Source organism: Ursus maritimus, unplaced genomic scaffold (genome assembly GCF_017311325.1).
Source record: "Ursus maritimus isolate PB19 unplaced genomic scaffold, ASM1731132v1 scaffold_12, whole genome shotgun sequence".
NCBI lineage: Eukaryota > Metazoa > Chordata > Mammalia > Carnivora > Ursidae > Ursus > Ursus maritimus.
This window is the reverse complement of record NW_024423564.1, coordinates 3,775,016-3,794,579: the sequence shown is the minus strand read 5'-3', so window position 1 is coordinate 3,794,579 and position 19,564 is coordinate 3,775,016. Positions and strand designations below refer to the sequence as shown.

Sequence of the window (19,564 nt, the reverse complement as noted above, 5' to 3'; positions counted from 1 at the left end):
TCTTCCTTTCAATTTTTCTTTAGTCCTACTACTCTATGTCTGTTACACTTAACCTGGTTTATTTTAGACCAGTAGGCCTTGGCCTGTTATACCTTTCAGGTAACCATTTATGTACAAATGATCTTATTTTCCTTACAAGGATCCCATTCTTAACACCATTGTGGTAGCCTGGAACATGCCAGCATCCTCACTGCTGAGGCAGTGAGTTCTCCATAGACCGAGAGGACAAGAGGAAGTTTCTTGTTGACTTATTCAAGAGTTGGGGGGGTGGGGGTTGGAGTTAGAGAATGATGTTTTAGAAGAGGCTAGGTTTATGCGATCTTGCTAGGTTTATTTTTTGTTCTTTCGTCTGCTTTTGAAAAGGAAGGAAAAACATTTTTTTAGTTCTTACCCTGAACCTGGTCCTTTAGGTGTGTTAACTATTTTGTCCTTAAATGATAACGGTAATAATTATTAATACATGTGTAGTGCTTTGTAGTTGATAACATGAGTTCTTAAATACGATTTCAGTGATCTTCACACCCATCAGAGATGAGTAAATAGAAACTCTGAAGTCTCACAGCTTCTCAGTTAGAGCCAGTCTCCACATTTACTGTCTTCTCCAAATTCTGTGCTCCTTTGCCTAGGCCACATTGCTTTTTGGGAATGTATAGTTTCCCTTCGGTTGTAAGCAGTAGAAAAGCGGGACTCCAGAGTTTGCATTCTTTCCTGAACAGCCCAGCAAAGGAAAGGGGCAGTTATGAGACTAAAAGGTGGATAAGAACAGACCATGAGGGTCTAAGCTCCCTTGCTGAGGTTTTATCTTTTCTTTCATTTCAGGATGGCAATGACACGGAGAACTATGTTCCAGAAGGGGGAGGTGCATAACAAACCATCAGGATTCTGGGGAATGATAAAAAGTGTTACCACTTCAATACCAGGAAGTGAAAGTATCCTTTATCCCTCTGCTTGATTCTTTTTCTCAACTCTGGACCAAGGCCAGAAGAAAAAAAGTAGTATTGGGATGGTCTCTCCTAAGGTACCTGACTGCATCAGAGTCCAGGTGGCCAGGGCCAGGCTTAGGAAACACAGAGTCATCTTTCCAACACCCCTAAAAGATCATAAAACCATTGTCTTTGGCTGAAGAAGTCCTAAAAATCACTCTTTCCATTTTACAAATGAGAAAATAAACCCAGAGAGGTTAAGTCACACTGTGGTTTGTGGCAAAAATAGGACCTCCTCTTAGTTCTTTCCACTACCCTCTTCTACCCCAGGTCTGAACAAGCAGCCTAAAACACAGTGGCTCCCTAAAATGGATGGTTTGTATATATGTATGGGATGGTAAGGGCCTATTTTTAAACAAATTTTAAGCAGCACTATATCTTCAGTGACTTTTGGTTTAAAGAATCAAGGAGATTGGGTTAATGGATTGTTCTTGGCCCAGCTGGTTGCAGTGTTAAACTGATGCCCAAATTGAGTAACAAAATCTCTTTGTGGCTACCATGCTATTAAGTCAAAACTCGGGGGGCCTGAGGTGAGATAGCATATTCCTGCTTCCTTCTCTGGCATGAGGAAGTACAAATTCCCTTTTGCTTCAACTGGAGGAAAAGGATGTAGTCTGTTCTTGCTATAAATTGTGGCATATCTTTCTGGTGTCAAATATAGGTAAGAATTAGATCAAAAAAAGGCAGGATGATATGACCACTAGAGGGGGAAAAAAGGATTACATTGAATTCATTTAATCCAGAAACATTTATTTCACCTCTCCTATTTCCAGGCAGAGTCCTAAGGGATAAAATGATGAACAAAGTGTACTCTCTCTTCTCAGGAAACTGACTATCTAATCATGGGAAAGGTAAACATGGAACTTGTTAAACCCTGTTGTTTGCCTGGACCACGAGAGTAGCAGCCACTATTGAGGAAGGAGCTGAAGGGCACTTGGTAATTTGAGTATTACAGGCATATCTCAGAGATGTTACAGTATGGTTCCAGAACATCACAGTAAAGCAGATATCACAATGAAGTGAGTCAGGTGGATATTTTGGTTTCACGCTAGTATAAAAGTTATGTTTATACTGTATCCTATTGAGTGTGCAATAGCATTCTTACAAAAAACAATGTATAAAAAATGTTAACCATCATCTGAATTTTCAGTGAGTGGTAATTACTGATCACAAATCCCCGTAACAAGCATAACAATAATAGTTATTATTATAATAGTAATGATGTTGAAGAAGTTTGAAATAAGGTGAGAATTACCAAAACGTGACATAGAGACACAATGGCACCAATAGATTTGCCCAACACAGGATTGCCTCAACCTTCAATTTGTTAAAAAAAAAAAAAAAAAAAATCTGCAGACTGCAACAGAATGAGGTATGCCTGTAGTGAGAAAAATCATAGTAAGGAGAATTTGGATCAAAGTGAATCTTCCAACTTGGGCTCTCTTCACTATTTTTATTACTTAAAAGTCCATAAAAGCCAAGTTTAGGTTTAAGCTATCTTAGTGACAATTAGTCAAGTCAGCAAAAGTACCAGGATTATTTCACTATTCTGAGCCCCTGTCTCCTAAATGAAGAAAATAAGACTTCAGTATAAGTTCTTGAAAAGTAGCATAGTGTAATGGAAAGAACAGGCCTTGGAGGAAGGCAGATCTGACTTTGCATCCACACCTTTAGCTGCATGACTTTGAGCTAGTTACTTGACTCTCTGAGCTTTGCTTTCCTATCTGCAAAATGGGTAAATAATACCTATCTCATGGGACTGTTAGGAGAATAATAGAAGATAATGTCTATAAAAAACTAAAGAAGTCATGTTTATAAATCCCAGCCTGTATTGGAACTGATTAATATTAGTTCCCTTTCCTAATGTTACATTTATTCAGATAATTTAGGGGGAAACTATGATATATTACAGGTGTTTTACTATGTAACTATTTGAGATTTCAAAATTATATTTGACTTTAACCAGATCAAAGAAAAGCAACAATGAACAAAACCATCCATCTGAGCCACTTGAACTAGTGAGAAACTGAGTAGTAGGTGTTTGGTAATGGAGAAGCTTTTACACCCCTGTGCTGGAGGCTGGGAAGATTGTTCTAAAGGAATACTCTTGTCCATGAAGCAGGAAATTGAATATATAGGCAGTTCCTAGAATCTACTATAGGAGAAACCAAAGGCAAATGCTTTTTTCATTGCTATTTCTTGAAACTTCTATGTGATTTAAGCCTTGACGCCCATTTTGTGCCAGATCTTACTCTTATTCAACAGGAAGTGGATGCTTTGGAAGAACTAAGCAGGCAGCTTTTTCTGGAAACAGCTGATCTATATGCTACCAAGGTAAAAGGCAAGGAAACAAAAGTGTGGTTTTTACCAGTATGATTGAAGAAAGAACAACACTGAATAGCTTTTTGGTGTCCTCTATGGCCAAGCAGTGCAAGAGAGACCTCGTAGCTCCAGTATCAGCCATGAAGTATAAGGAGTCTGCATTCTTCATGACATTGCTCCTACCCCCAGCAAAATTCTTACTGGAACACTCAATAATAAAAATTAGTGGGATAGTTGAGAGGTTTTTCAACTTCAGAAGGTGGCACCCACCACTTCCTACTGATTCAGGGTCAAGATGGTAGCTCCTCTGATTGCTTTTTATTCCCTTATAAATTGGTAATATTATAAGAGCAGTGCCATGATCCAGCCATGTTTTAAAAGATCCAGATCAAGGGGCATCTGGGTGGCTCAGTCGTTTGAGTGTCTGACTCTTGATTTTGGCTCAGGTCATGATCTCAGGATCATGAGATTGATGCGTCAGGCTCTTCTCTCTTAAAAAAAAAAAAAAAAGATCCAGATCAAGACGTGACCTAACTATAGGAAGTAACTTTCCTGTTTCCATCTAAAATGCAATATAATTTAAATATGTAAAATCTATTAGTTCAGTTCATTCAAACTATTTTTATCCTTTTCAAGGATCACTTCACAGGAATAGCCATATAGGGTAGAGGCTAACATAGGCTTTGAAGACAGACCTGAGCCTAAATTCCTCTACTCGCCAGCTGTGTGACCTTGAGCAAGTTATCTAACCCCTGTAAGCCTCAGTTTTCTCTTGTGTGCAATTAAGATAATAAAACATAAAAGAGTTGTTATAAAATTAAAGTTGATAATGTATGTAAAGTGTTTTTCCCAATTTCGGGCTTAAAGTAAGCATTCAATAAATGTTGCCGACTCATATTATTTTAAGATTAATATCACGTGTGGGTATTTCACTCTGGCAAAATAGTAATTTCATAGAGCCAGGAATGTTTTGGTTGAGTATAAGTTTACATTTTGCTGAGACTAACCATGTTTTGTTGTTTTTTTCCCCTCAGGAGAGAATAGAATATTCCAAAACTTTCAAGGGGAAATACTTTAATTTTCTGGGTTACTTTTTCTCTATTTACTGTGTTTGGAAAATTTTCATGGTAAGTATATTAGTTTTAACTCTCAGTGTTTAGGTTATTTATTTTCCCCACTAATGGCAGAGAGAAAAGTGGGTTTGACTGAGGCACTGAACTAATTCCAAATCCAGTTGAGTCAACAGAGAATGCTATCTTTCACATCCCTGAACCTGACTCCTACTCCTCTCTTTTTTAGGTCACCCAGAGATTGCATTTTTCTTCACTCAGAAATCATTAATAAGATCATAGTTTATAAACTATATGAAAGGAATACAAAAGTTTCTTATTTTACACTCGGCTTTCCATATTACCCTTGAGTGTATCTATGTGACGCAATCCCTACCTTCAGCTCAGTATAGAAACCACCTCCTTTTTAGTAATCTGTATATACCTAAAAAGGTTCAATCCAAAGTAAGTTCTACAAGTAAAACATATTTCTAGAGATAAATTCATTTTATGTGCTTTTAGCTCTCATTCTTTTGTGGCTCTCTCTTAATGCTCTATTCTTTATGCGCATTTTATGTACATTCTTTTTGTGACTCATCTGTAGATATTCACGGGTTTCAGTGATTACAGAAAAGGCTGATTGGACTTTCTGGTTCCGTGACTTTCCTACTGGGGCTGTGTTTGCACAAAGAGAAGCTTTATCAGCTTGTTAATTTTAGTTAATATAGATGAATGGAAGATTCTGGATTTTAAAAGATCTAATATTATAATAAATTGATGTCAATACCTATTCAGAGAACAATTTTTAAATCTTCATTCAGTGGGAGAAGATAATTGAAGATAGTATGTTCAATTAGCTAAGCTACTGAAAAGTTTTTCCTGAGTTGTAGACTTTAGGGAAGCGTATCTTTATTGAGGTTTAATTGACATTTAATAAACTGCACATATTTAAAGGGTATGGTTGGGTAAGTTTTGACAGATGTATACACCTATTTATCACCACACTTAAGATAGTGGCCATATCCATCCATCACTTCCAAAACTTTCTTGTGCCCCCTTGTAATGTCTCTCTCATACATCCCCAGTCAACCACCAATCTGCTGTCATTATACATTAGTTTATATTTTCTAGAACTTTGTATAAATGAAATCTTAAAGTAGGTACCCTTTTTCTGTCTGACAGCTTCTACTCAGCCTAAGTATTTTATGTTTCATTCATGTTATCATGTGATCAATAGTTTATTCCTTCTCATTGCTGAGTAGTATTCCATCATATGATTATACGACAGTTTACCTGTTCATCTGCTGATGGGTATTTGTTTCCGCTTTGGGGATATTACAAATAAAGCTGCTATGAACATTTGTGTACAAGTTTGTATGTGGACATACGCTCCCTTTCCTCTTGGGAGAAAACACTTAGGTGTAGCCTGGCTATGGATGGCTGTACATACACCGCCATCACATGGCAGATGGATGTTAAACTTTTGAAGAAATGGCCAAACTTTTCCATTTTACATCCTCACCTTCATTGTTTGAGAGTTTCATTTACTCCACATCCTTGCTGACATTTTGTAGTCTTTTAAATTTTAGACGTTCTAGTAGGTATGAGGTGATATTGATTGTTCAATTTGCGTTTCTCTAATGCCTGGTGGTGCTAAACAACTTCTCATGTGCTGATTTGCCGCCTGTGTATTTTGGGGAAAGGCAAAATTTGTTGCCCAATTTTTAAAATAAGATTTCTTTTTATTGGGTTTTGCAAGTTTTTTATTATATTCTGGAAACCCTTTATCAAATATGTGATTTTCAAATATTCTCTCCCAGTCACTAGCTTAGCTTGTCATTCTCTGCACAGTGTCTTTCAAAGAATTGAAGTTTTTAATTTTGATGAAGTCCAGTTTATCTGTTGTTTTCTATTATGGGTTATGCTTTTGGTGTTGTACCTAAGAAATCTTAACCTGACCCAAGGTCACAAAGATTTTTTCATCTTTTATTCTATAAATCTTATAGTTTGAGGTTTTTACATTTAGGCATATGATCCATCTGGGGTTAATTTTCTCAGACGATGTTGGAATGTGGATCCAACATTTTTTTCATATAGATAGCCACTTGTTCTAGCACCATTTGTTGAAAAGATTATCCTTTCTCATTCAGTTGACTTTGCAATTTTGTCAAAGCCTAATTGACCGCATATGGGTGGGTCTGTGTCTGTACTCTGTTCTTTCCTATTGATAGGTATGTCTGCCTTTCTTTATGCCAGTACCGCTCTGTCTTGAAATAAGTCTTGAAGTCAAATCATTTAAGTACTCTTTGTTCTTCTCTGCACTTGTTTTGGCCATTCTATGTCCTCTGCATTTTCATATGAATTTGAGAATCAGCTTTTTAATGCTGCTGAATACAAAAATACCTGCCGAGATCAATGTATTAGAATGTCTGAATCTTCAGATCAATTTGAAGAGAAGTGACTTCTCCATATTGAGTCTTCTAGTTGATGAACACAGTGTGACTCTTCATTTGTTTAGATCTTCAGTTTCACTCAATAAGGTTTAGGTTTTAGCGTACACATCTTTTACATCTTGCGTCAGATTTATCTCAAGTATTTAATATTTTTGATGCTATTATAAATGGGACTGTTTTTTATAATTTCAGTTTCTAGTGTTACTCGTATATAGATACACAATTGATTCTTGTCTGTCGATCTTATATTCCACAACCTTGTTAAATCCCCTTATTCTAAAAGCTTTTTATAGATCTCATAGGATTTTTTCTACATAGACAATCAGATCTCTGTAAATGAAGACAGTTTTGCTTCTTTGTTTCCTATCTGGATGCCTTTTATTTCTTCCCTTCCACTCCCTTCTTTTTCTGTCCTATCCCATCTTTCTTCTTTCTTCTCCTCTTTTAGCCTTATTGCACTGATCAAAACCTCCTGTACAAAATTAAACAAAAGTGGTAAGAGCAGTCATCCTGATCTTGTTAAATATGGTGTTTTTCCTAGATGCCCTTTAGCAGGTTGAGGAAGTTACTTCTACTCATAGTTTATTGAGTGTTTTTAATCACGAAAGTGTGTTTGATTTTGTCAGATGCTGTTTCTGCATCTTTTAAGAGGATCATATGACTTTTCCTTTTTAGTAGGCTGGTATAGTGAGTTACATTGATTAATTTTTTCATATTAAACTGGCCTTGAATTCCTGTAATAAACCTTACTTGGCCATGGTGTACGTTGTTGGGTTTAATTTGCTAACATTTTCTTAAGAATTTTTACATCAGTGTTTATGAGGAATATGAGTATATTTTCTTGTATCGTCTTTGGCTTTGGTGTCAGAGTAATGCTAACCTTAGAGGTCGAGAATAATTCCTTCCTCTTCCAATTAATGGAAGAGTTTATGTGGAATTATTATAATTTCTTTCTTAAATGTTTGGTGGAATTCACCGGTGAAGGCATCTAGATCTAGAGTTTTCTTTGCAGGAAAATCGTTTAACTACAGATTTAATTTCTTTAATAGATAATAAGGTTTATTCAGGTTATATATTTCTTGAGTGAGCTTTTGTAGTTTTTGTCTTTCAAGGAATTTGTCCATTTTTATTGGAGTTGTCAGATTTATTAGCATAAAATTGTCTTAATATTCTCTTAACTATCCTTTTAATATCTATAAAATCTGTAGGGATGCTACCCCTCTCCTTCTCTTTATATAACACCTTTATTGAGATATTCACCTACAAAAAAATTCACCCATTTCATGTACAGTTTGGTGGTTTTTAATATATTCAGAGTTGTGCACACATCAAGACAATCACCCCAAAAGAAATTCTACACCCATTAGCAGTAATTCCTTATTTCCTCTCCAGCCTTAGGCAGGCACTAATCTATTCTACGTCTGTAGAGATTTCCTATTCTGGACATTTCATGTACACTGAATCATACAATATGTGGTCTTTTGTAATTGGCTTCTTAGTAAATGTTTTTAAGGTTCATCTATATTATAGCCTCTATCAATATTTCATTCCATTATATGGATGAATAATATTCATTCCATTATATGGATATACCACATTTTATTTATCCGTCCATCAGTTGAGAAACATTTGGGTTGTTTCCACTTTTGAGCCATTATAAATAATGCCGTTGTGAGCATTTATGGATAAATTTTTATGTAGATACATGTTTTCATTACCCTTAGGTACATACCTGTGAACGTAAAATTGCTGGGTCATATGCTACCTATATGTTTAACCTTTAATGAACTCCCAGTCTGCCGGCTGTTTTCCCAAGTAGCTGCACCTGTTTCCATTCCCACCGGCAGCGTAACAGTTGTAATTTCTCCACATCCTCACCAACGCTTATTTATCTTTTTTATTAGAGTCATTCTAGTGGCTATGAAGTGATATCTGATTCTTGATGTTGGTAATTTGTGTCTTTTTTTTCTGTTCAGTCTGGATCAAGGTTTATCACTTCTATTGAACTTTTCAAAGAACCAGCTTTTGGATTAATTGACTTTCTGTATTGTTTCTCTGTGTTCTATTTTATCGATTTCTGCTCTGATCCTTATAATTTCTCTTCTGCTTATTTCAGGTCTTTTTCTAATTTAGTAAAGTGCAAGCTAAGCTCATTGGTTCAAAACTTTTAATATAGGTGTTTTAGTGCTATAAATTTCTTGCTAAGCATCTCACAAAATACAGCGTTTCTGATGTGTTGTATTTTCATTTCATTCAGTTCAAAATATTTCTAATTTTTCTTATTTGATTCATGGGTTATTTAGAAGTATGTTATTAAGTATTTGGGGATCTTATGAATATTCTTCTGTAATTGATTTCTAATTTAATTCCATGTGATCTGAGAACATACTTAGTATGATTTAAATCTCTTCAAATTTTTTGAGGCTTGTTTTCTGCCCAGAATATGTTCAGCCATGACTAACATCCCAGGTACAATTGAGTAGAATGTGTGTTTTGCTCCTGTTGGCTGGAATGTTGTATAAATGTCAATTAGGTCAAGTTAGTTGATTGTATTGTTAAAGTTTTCTATATCCTTGCTAATTTTCTACTACCTTATCAGTTATTGGGGGGGTGATGAAGTTTCAAACCATTGTTGTAGATTTGTCTTTTTTTAGTTCTATCAGTGTTTGCTTCGTTGTTTTTTTTACCCAATTATAATTAACATACAGTGTTAATTTTGGTGTGCAACATAGTGATTCAACAATTCAATACATTACAGAGTGCTCACTGTAAGTGTAGTCACCATCTGTCACCATACAATGTTATTATAATATTATTGACTATTCTCTGTGCTGTACATTTCATCTCCATGACTGAAAGTTTATGCCTCTTAATCCCCTTTATTTATTTCACCCGTTCTTTCATTCACCTCCCCTCTGGCAACCACCAGTTTGTTCTCCATATTGAAGAGTGTGTGCTTGTTTCTTGTTCTTTGTTTTGTTTTTAAGATTCTTCTTATAAGTGAAATCATGTGTTATTTGTCTTTCCTTGTCTGACTTATTTCACTTAGCATAGTACCCTCTAGGATTGTTGCAAATGGCAAGATGACATTCTTTTTTATGGCTGAGTAATGTTCCATTACGTATATGCACCACATCTTTTTATCCATTCAACTATCCATGGACACTTGGGTTGCCTCTGTATCTCAACTATTGTAAATAATGCTGCTGTAATCATACGGGTGCATATAGCTTTTCAAATTAGTGTTTTCATATTCTTTCAGTAAATACCCGGTAGTGGGATTACTGGATCAGATGATATTGTTCTATTTTGTTCCATTGATCTATATGACTGTTTTTGTGCCAGTACTGTACTGTTTTGGTTACTATAGTTTTATAGTATATCTTAAACTCCAGGACTGTGAGACCTCCAGCTTTGTTCTTTTTCAAGATTGTTTTGTCTATTTGGGATCTTTTGTGGTTCCATACAAATTTTAGGATTATTCATTCTAGTTCTGTGAAAAATGCTATTGTCAGCTAATAATCTCGTGTGTTGTGAGATCAAGCCCTGCACCAGATTCCGTGCTCAATGTGGAATCTGCTTGGGATTCTTTCCCTCTTCCTCTCCCTCCATCCCTTCCCACCCACCTCTCTCTAAAATAAATCAATAAATATTTTTTTAAAAATTGTTTAAGAAGAATAGGTATTAACTCTTCGTTATTTTGGTAGACTTGACACACAATGTTACATTAGTTTAAGGTGTACAAGCATGGAGTATCTTTCCATTTGTTTGATTCATCTTCAGTTTCTTTCATCAGTGTTTTACAGTTTTCAGATATAGGTCTTTCACCTCTTTGGTATTAACTCTTTGTTAAATATTTGGTAGAATCTCCCTATGAAGCCATCTGATCCTGGACTTCTGTTTGGGGGAGGTTTTTTTTTTTATTACTGATTCCATTTTATTCCTAGTAATTGCTCTGTTCAGATTTTCTATTGCTTCCTGATTCAGTTTTAAGAGATTATGTTTCTAAGAATCTGTTTCTTCTAGGTTGTCCAATTTGTTGGCATGCAATTTTTCATAATAGCCTCTTATAATCCTTTGTATTTCTGTGGTGTCAGTTGTTATTATTTCTCCTCCTTTATTTCTGATTTTATTTGAATCTTTTTCTTGATGAGCCTAACTACAGATTTACCAATTTTGTTGATCTTTTCAAAGAAACAGGTTCTGGTTTCATTGATCTTTTCTTATTTTCTCTCTCTCTTTCATTTATTTCTGCTCTAATCTTTATTACTTCTTCCCTCTGCTAGCTTTGGGTTTTGGTCTTTTTCTAGCCCTTTTAGGTGTACAGTTAGGTTATTTACTTGAGATTTTTCTTGTTTCTTGAGTTAGGCCTTTGTTGCTATGAAATTCCCTCTTAGAGTGGCTTTTACTGCTTCTCAAAGACTTTGAACCATTGTATTTTCATTTTCATTTGTCTCCATGTGTTTTTTTTTTTCCTCCTTGATTTCTTGGTTGACCCATTCACTGTTTAGTAGCGTGTTATTTAGCTTCCATGTATTGGCATTCTTTTTAGATTTTTTTCTTGTGATTGATTTTTAGTGTCATATCATTATGGTTGGAAAAGATGCATGATATGATTTCAGTCTTCTTGAATTGATTGAGACTTGTTTTGTGGCCTAAGTTGTGATCTATTCTGGGGAATGTTCAACATGTACTTGAAAAGAATGTGTATTCAATGGTTTTTGGACGGAATGTTCAGTATGTATCTGTGAAGTCCATCTGGTCTAATGTGTTGTTCAAAGCCACTGTTTCCTAATTGATTTCTGTCTGAATGGTCTACACTGATGTAAGTGGAATGTTACAGTCACCTGTTATTATTGTATTACTGTCAACTTCTCCCTTTATGTCTGTTGATTACTGCTTTTGTATTTAGGTGCTCTTATGTTGAGGGCATAGATATTTACAGTTGTTATATCCTCTTGTTAGATTGATCCCTTTATCATTATGTAGCACCCTCCTTTGTCTCTTGCTACAGTCTTTGCTTAAAAGTCTACTTTATCTGATATTAAGTATTGCTTTCCCAGCTTTCTTCCTGCCTTTTGCGTGGTGTATTTTTTCCAGCCCTTCATTTTCAGTCTGTATATGTCTTTAGGTCTGAAATTAATCTCTTAAAGGAGCATATAGATGGGTCTTGTTTTTTTATCCATTCAGTCACCCTCTGTCTTTCAATTGGTACATTTAGACAATTTACATTTAAAGTAATTCTTGATAGTTATGTACTTATTGCCATTTTGTTCATTATTTTCCGGTGGTTTTTGTGGTTCTTCTCTGTTCCTTCTGTTGCTCTCTTCCCTTGTGGTAGTGTTATGCTTGGATTCCTTTCTCTTTATTTTTTGTGTACCTATTATAGGTTTCTGATTCGTGGTTGCCATTAGGCTTACGTATTATATCTTAGGTGTATAGCAATCCATATTAAGTTGACGGTTGAACTTAAGTTCAAGCTTAAATTCAAAAACATTCTAAAAGTACTACATTTTTACTCCCCCTCCACTGTGTTTTACGTATATAATGTCATATTTTACATCTTTTTATTTTGTATATTTCCTGACTGGTTTTTGTGGATATAAATCATTTTACTACTTTTGCTCCATACTGGCTTTATAAGTGATTAATCTACTACATGTATTATACGTTTGCTTTTACCAATGAGATTTTTTCCTTTCATAACTTTCTTATAATTATGCCTTTCTTTCCACTCAAATAATTTCCTTTTACATTTCTTGTAAGGCTGGTTTAGTGGTGGTTAAATCCTTGAACTTTTGTCCAGGAAATTTTTGTCTTTTTTTTTTTTCTGAGTGGTAACTTTGCATTGTAGAGTATTCTTGGTTGCAGGTCTAACTTTCAGTACTTTGAATGTATCCTGCCACTCTCTTCTGGCCTGTAAAGTTTCTGGTGAAAAATCAGCTAACAGCTTTATAGGGTTTTCCTCATAGTGACTTTTTTTCTTCTCTTGCTGCTTTTAGAATTCTTTCTTTAGAGGCACCTGGGTGGCTTAGTCAGCTAATAAGCATCCAACTCTTGATTTCGGCTCAGGTCATGATCTCAGGGCCGTGAGATCAAGCCCCACATTGAGCTCCCCAACTCAGCTAGGAGTCTGCTTGGGTTTTCTCTCCCTCTCCTTCTGCCCCTCCCCCTGCTTGTGTGCACTCTCTTTCTCGCTCTCTCAAAATAAAATAAATCTTTAAAATTCTATCTTTATCATTACTTTCTGCCATTTTAATTATTATGTATCTTGGTGTGGACTTCTTTGAGTTAATCTTCTTAGGGCCTCTCTGTGCTTCCTGGATTTGGATAGCTGTTTCCTTCCCCAGATTAGAGAAGTTTTCAGTTATTGTTTCTTCAAATAAATTTTCTGCCCCCTTCTCTCTCTCCTCCTTCTGGGATGCGTATAATGTGAGTGTTATTACACTTGATGGTGTTGCTGAGTTCCCTTAACCTGTTCTCCTTTATTATTATCCTTTTTTCTTTTTGCTGTTCAGCTTGGTTGCTTTCCATTACCCTGTCTTCCAAATTGCTGATCCATTCTGCATCCTCCAGTCTACTGTTGATTGCCGCTAGTGTGCTTGTTTTATTTCAGTTATTGAATTCTTCATCTCTGACTGCTTCCTTTTTATATTGTTGTGGAAGTTCTCATTGAATTCGTCCATTTTTTCTCAAGTCCAGTGAGTATCTTTATGACCGTTACTTTGAATTCTTTATCCAGACATATTGCTTATCTCCATTTCATTAGATCTGTTGCTGTGATTTTGTCCTGTTCTTTCATTTAGGACATATTCCTCTATCTGCTCATTCTTTCTAGCTCTCTGTTTATCTCTCTGTATTAGAGGGTCAGCTATGACTCCTGGTCTTGAAAGTAACGGCCTTGTGTAGAAGAGGTCCTGTGGTTCCCTGTAGTGCAGTGCCCCAGGCACCAGAACCAGGTGCTCCAAGGGTGTCCCCTATATGGGCAGCGTTCACCCTACTGTTGTGGCCGAGTTGCATTTGCCTTAGTTGGGTGCAATGACCTGCGTTGCCTGCTGTGGGCACACTGGGCAAGGTTTGGTCACTGCACAGCCAACTAAGAGGCTCAGCTGTTGGAAATGTGGGCACACTGATGTGTAGGGTTCTCTCTGTCTCTCCAGGGCTGCAGTTACTTTTGGAGTGGTGTGGGTCCTGGCTTAGGCTGCTTGCAGGGTGTGGTGGGGCAGGAGTTGTGTTGAAGGGCCACCTGCTGAGGCAGGCAGGTCCCCAGGTGAAAGTTGGGGCCGGATGCTAGCAAGATAGGTAGACAGTATTAGTGCTAGTTACCACAAGGGTCTGGCTATCTAGGCTGGGGGAGGAGAAGAGAAATGGTGCCCACCAGCACTTTTGTTCTGGAAGTCTCCTGAAGAGAAGACACCCTGACCATCCAGCGTGTGTTGAGATGAGTAAATGAATATCCTCCTCATATACCCAGGCACTTTTCAAACTGCTGTTTCTGTGCTGTCTCTCAGGCCAAGTTATCTTGTGCAGCTCTTTAAGGGCAGGGACTTAGTTTCTGATTGCCCTCTGGCTCTCCCAGAGTTAAGCCCTGCTAATTTTTAAAGTACCTGGCTTAAGCCCTGCTGATTTTAAAAGCTCCCAAAGTTAATCCCCACTGGTTTTCAAAGCCGGATGTTACTGGGAATTTACCATCCCACTGCCTGGGGTGCCTTGTGTGGGGTCTGAGCCTCTCTGCTTCTCTATGCTTGTGGTGTCCCTCCTGTTTGTGGTTAGTCTCTTAAGGGGTTTGGTTCCCAGGTGTGTCTCGGCCCCTCCTACTCTTTTCAATGTGGCCTCCTCTCAACAGTTAAGTGTGGAGGGTCTGTTCTATCAGTTTTCAGGTGGTTTTCAGAGTTGCCCAGAGGTAGCTATTATCTTGGTGTGTTTGTGAGACAAGATGAGCTCAGGCTCCTCCTACTCCACCATCTTCCTGACACCCCTGCTTCATGTATTTTAAAGCTCTGTTATTTGGTGCATACATCTTCAGGGTCATTTGTACTCCTTGTTGAAATGATCCTTTTCTCGTTCTGAAATGACCCTTTTAATCCCTGGCAGTATTTTTTCTATGAAATCTACTCTGATACTAACATAGACCTTCCAGTTTTCTCTTGATTAGTGTTAGCATAATATACCTTTTTCCATTCTTTTACTTTTAACCTATTTGTATCTTTGTATTTAAAGTGGGTTTTTTGTAAGCAACATATAGTTGGGTCTTGCTTTTTTATCCAGTCTTAGAGTCTCTGCCATTTAATTGGCATGTTTAGACTAGGATTCAGCCACCTGCAGCTCATAGGCCAAATCCAGCTACCACCTGCCATTGTAAATTAAGTTTTATTTGAACACAGCCAAGCCCATTCATCTACATATCATCCATGGCTGCTATCAGTACAGTGTCAGAGTTTGCCAACTCCTGGTTTAGACTGTTTATATTTAGTGTAATTATTAATATTGTTGGATTTAAAACAACTGTGTTGTTACATGTTTTTTGGTTGCCCCAGCTGTTCTTTTTTCCATTTTTCCTTTTTTTCTGCCTTCTTTTGGATTAATTAGGTACTTTTCATAATTCTGTCTGATTTCTTGTTGGCCTGTTAGCTATAACTCTCTTTTCATTATTTTAGTGATTGCTCTTAGAGTATTCAGAAAATAATCAGAGTGAATGACCCTGGAATTCTTGATTCTCTTACTCAAACTTCATCTGCCAGAATGTTATCTTCCTAACTTCTGTGAAATTAAGGTGTATATGCCATAGCCTTTTTTCCTTTTATTCTTTACAGAAAAGAAAGTTAGGGTAGGTAAGGACTTCGGTTTGCCAATATGTGAATAGCCAAAATAAGTGTCTTATATATGATTTAGATTGAGAATAAAATTGCATTTTTAGGAACTATCCACCTGTAAGATATGTTATATTGATTGATTATTTTGAGTCACTTTTTGAAATAGTGATTATTGAGATGCTCTAATATAAAGGTCCATGTCTTTGCAGGCAACCATTAATATCGTTTTTGACCGAGTTGGGAAAACTGATCCTGTCACAAGAGGCATCGAGATCACTGTGAATTATCTGGGGATCCAATTTGATGTAAGAGTTGTATCAAGATCCTAGTTTAATATGTTTCTATTTTATCTGCTATAAATTAAAATTGTTAAGATATTAATACCTTCATTAATTCTGCCTTTGTTCTTTCCTACTCTCCTCTGTTTTTTGACATATTCATCTGGCAGATTTGTAAAGGACATAAAACCATAAGTGATGGCTGTTACTTATTACTGCCTTACATGCTGATTATTTCTGTAGTTCCTCCTCCGCTTTTCTGTAGCCAGCTACCCCTTCCCACTTTCTCCCAGACCAAATATTGGATACTTCTCTCTCAGATCTTCAAAGCCAAAACTCACCTCTGATTCCTGTAGTAGAAGATTAACTACTAATTAGTGTTCCATGTTAGAAGTGAAATTATGTCTGTGTAAAAAACTACCAATTAATTAATGTGGACTTTGAGCTAAAGATGGTGACTGTAACCTGTGCAGTTTTAATCCTCTTTCTACCTGTTTTATAATACCACTGTCGTCACACTCTTGTCCCAATTTAAGTTTAATGTCTTTATTTGTAGAAGAATATATTTTCCAAATGTATGTGTGTATATATGTATGGACAGTAATTCCAGCTGATATGATAGTAAGACCAGAATCATGTTCTGAGTCCCTCGGAGGGCCACTTAGCTGTGCTATGATTCTAGTGACAGGCTGCGTGCTACCCCCAGCTACCCACCTCAGCTAGACACGCTCCTAGTAGCTGGATAAGATGAAAATGAACCAGAGCAAACTGAGCTCCAGTCCTTGACGGACAACTCAAAGCACACGTTTTTTGATAGCAGATCAATAGTGTAAACTTTTTCATGTGAAGGAACATGGTATCTTTCCTCCAAGTAGTTTATAAATTATACCGTAAAATAGGCTTCACTATTGCTGCATATGTGTTCTCTTTTCCTCTTTTAAAATTTTTACTAGGCTCAATTATTAGAAGTGTTCTTCCTCACCAGTGCTTTCTGAGGCTATTTAGTTGCTGTGGTGTCTGTGTATTTCATCTATAATCCATCTGTATACTCCACGTTTCAGAACTCTGAATAACATCTTTTAGATGTTAGTAATAGCAGTTCCCCCACAGATACTTTTCAGACCCGAATCAAGCACAGGGTCCCACAGCTGCCTTCCACTATGAAGCAAACCAAGAGGAGAAAAAGGTAACATCATGTAATTCAAGTGAAAGGTCAACTATTTCCGAGACCATAGCTGAGACTATTTACATACTCTTTTATTATAAAAAGAAAAATTTCTTTAAGTTTTGGGTGATCAGGGGACTATCATTCACAGATGTTAAAAATAATTTAGCTGCTATTTAATTTCCTATTTAGTTTGTGCTTTTCACTTAACACATCGAGGCTGCATCATTAGTTCCATCTGTGTTTCTTCAGACTGTAGTGCTGTTTTCATCACCACTGCACTTGCTTGCTTCCGTCCTAAGTTTTGATTAAGTCTGCTTATTAAGATATCTACTGCGGTCTTCCTGGGTGTTGTTGTTGCCCCTTATTCATTTTCCTCCCTCCCTAAATTTTTTTTTTTTAATCAGGTAGGTCCTAGTGAAATTCCCTCTCAGTCACATAAGAGATCAGAATGCATCAGAAGAATAGCCTTCACATGCCTCTCAAGAGAGATTTCACACGTACTTTTCCTTCCTTTTATGGTGGCAGGTGAAGTTCTGGTCTCAGCACATTTCCTTCATTCTGGTTGGAATAATCATCGTCACATCTATCAGAGGATTACTGATCACTCTTACCAAGGTATATCGTATCACTGAATCTAAATTATTATTTGCAGCATGTCATGTGGCACCAGGAGATAATTTTACCTAATTAAGACTCTTGCCTTCAGAGAACTTAATAGTCACAAATATTTAAAAGACCTACAATAAAATTTTTTAAAAGTGAAACTGCTAAATAAACTGATGATGATGGATTTACATCATACACCAATCAGATGAGTACATTTACCAAAGGTCGTAGAATGAGACCACGGTCTGTTTTGTACACTGATGTGGCACCAGCATCGAGGAATAGAAACTGGCACATGGTAGGAGCTCCAGAGATACTTGGAATAGATGAACAAGGTACGTATTTGAGATTAGAGTAACTTTGAGAGTCCCTTATAAGGAGGACATGTAAGTAGGAGAAGCAGAATGCTTGACCATTTTCTAATAAACATAGGAAGGCTTTCTGGAGGCAGAAGGTAAGTCTTCTCTTGGAGAAGAGGTGTGGGGAGCCCAAGATCCGAGAGTTGTTTGAATGAAAGGAGTGAAGAGGTTAGGAGGAGAGAAGAGGAGAAGGGCTCTCCAGGCATCTAGCACAATTTTGGAAAGAGCTCAGGAGCCTAGTAATAATTACAAGGGCTTGGAGTGGCCTGGAGTAATCCATTTTAATGTTTTCTATGAAAGTCGTTTGTATCACATAGTTTCTGGAAAGTTTGATAGCGATTGGAATCCTTTCATGTCATAATGTAATTCTTAAAACCACCAGCTATCCCTCTGGGCACACCCTAGCTGGGTCCTTTGCTATCAGTCTGTTTCTCTTCTTCTCAGTGTTAATCATATCAGTTGTTCTGCACTGGTTTGCTACGTGGAAGAGACACTTTTAATTAAATATTAACTACGCTACTTAATGTCCTTGACACAAGAACCTAGCAGCACTGCATGAGTTCTTCTCCCTTTCTTGCCAGTTCTTTTATGCCATCTCCAGCAGTAAGTCCTCCAACGTCATTGTCCTGCTATTAGCACAGATAATGGTAAGTTTAATGACCTACTTTTATGCTTACGACTGTAAACAACCAGAAGCGTATATACTTCTGAATATTTTTACAGTTCTCTTCGGTCCTTCACCCCATTCAAAGTGACTTCTGGATTAACTTACAGGGCATGTACTTTGTCTCCTCCGTGCTACTGATTCGAATGAGCATGCCTCTAGAATACCGAACCATAATCACCGAAGTCCTCGGGGAACTACAGTTCAACTTCTATCACCGTTGGTTTGATGTGATCTTCCTGGTCAGCGCTCTCTCCAGCATACTGTTCCTCTATTTGGCGCACAAACAGGCACCAGAAAAGCATATGGCACCTTGAACTCATGTCTATTACAGACTGCTACAGGCCAGTGGTGTCAGAATTTGGATATAAGAGAAAAAATGGAGGGGACCAGGGCCTCGTGTTTTTTTAAACAAAATGCTGAGGTAGCATATTCCGCCTGCAGCGGCTGCCTTCCTGCTCTGTGGATACTGTGATCATGAGTAGCATCAGCTGGAACATGACTGCGTGAAGGAAACTGCAGCCAGCACGTAGCCGAGAGAATCCTGAGTGGGTTTGAGGCTGCTGCAGCATGGGGAAAAGGGGATGGAAAAGAGCCAAGAAGCTAGGTGGGGGGAATGCACTGGAACTCTGGGGTAAGGGCAAGTCTCAGGTAGCTGGGCCGAACACCCAGAATTTCTGTTCAAGGCTCACATGGAGGAGGGTATGGCTTTCCCTTAAGATTGACTAGCATTAAAATCAGATTGTAACCCTTTGGCCTTGGCTTCATTTTATCAAGGCTGACTCGGTGTCGAGTGCTTGTGCCATCGAGTTGGCATCCCCCTGCCAACCCCTGCCCCATTACAATAATCAACAGGTTCTCTGTTCTCG

General features: G+C 37.4%; 1 protein-coding gene across 3 annotated transcripts in view; it reads left to right on the top strand.

The window, feature by feature from the left end:
* Positions 1-19,448, top strand: part of GPR89A (G protein-coupled receptor 89A) — a 56,703-nt gene extending 37,255 nt beyond the window's left edge. The window contains exons 8-14 of one of the 3 annotated variants that reach the window (XM_008707743.2): positions 820-929; positions 3,229-3,317; positions 4,340-4,432; positions 15,830-15,925; positions 17,592-17,681; positions 18,613-18,678; positions 18,806-19,448. In XM_008707743.2, the coding sequence (XP_008705965.1) occupies positions 820-929; positions 3,229-3,317; positions 4,340-4,432; positions 15,830-15,925; positions 17,592-17,681; positions 18,613-18,678; positions 18,806-19,012 (751 nt within the window). In that variant the 3' untranslated portion in view covers positions 19,013-19,448. Of the gene's footprint in view, positions 1-819; positions 930-3,222; positions 3,318-4,339; positions 4,433-15,829; positions 15,926-17,591; positions 17,682-18,612; positions 18,679-18,805 lie in introns of all 3 variants that reach the window. The other 2 variants (XM_008707742.2, XM_008707744.2) reach the window with 2 other exon arrangements.
* Positions 19,449-19,564: the final 116 nt, after the last annotated feature.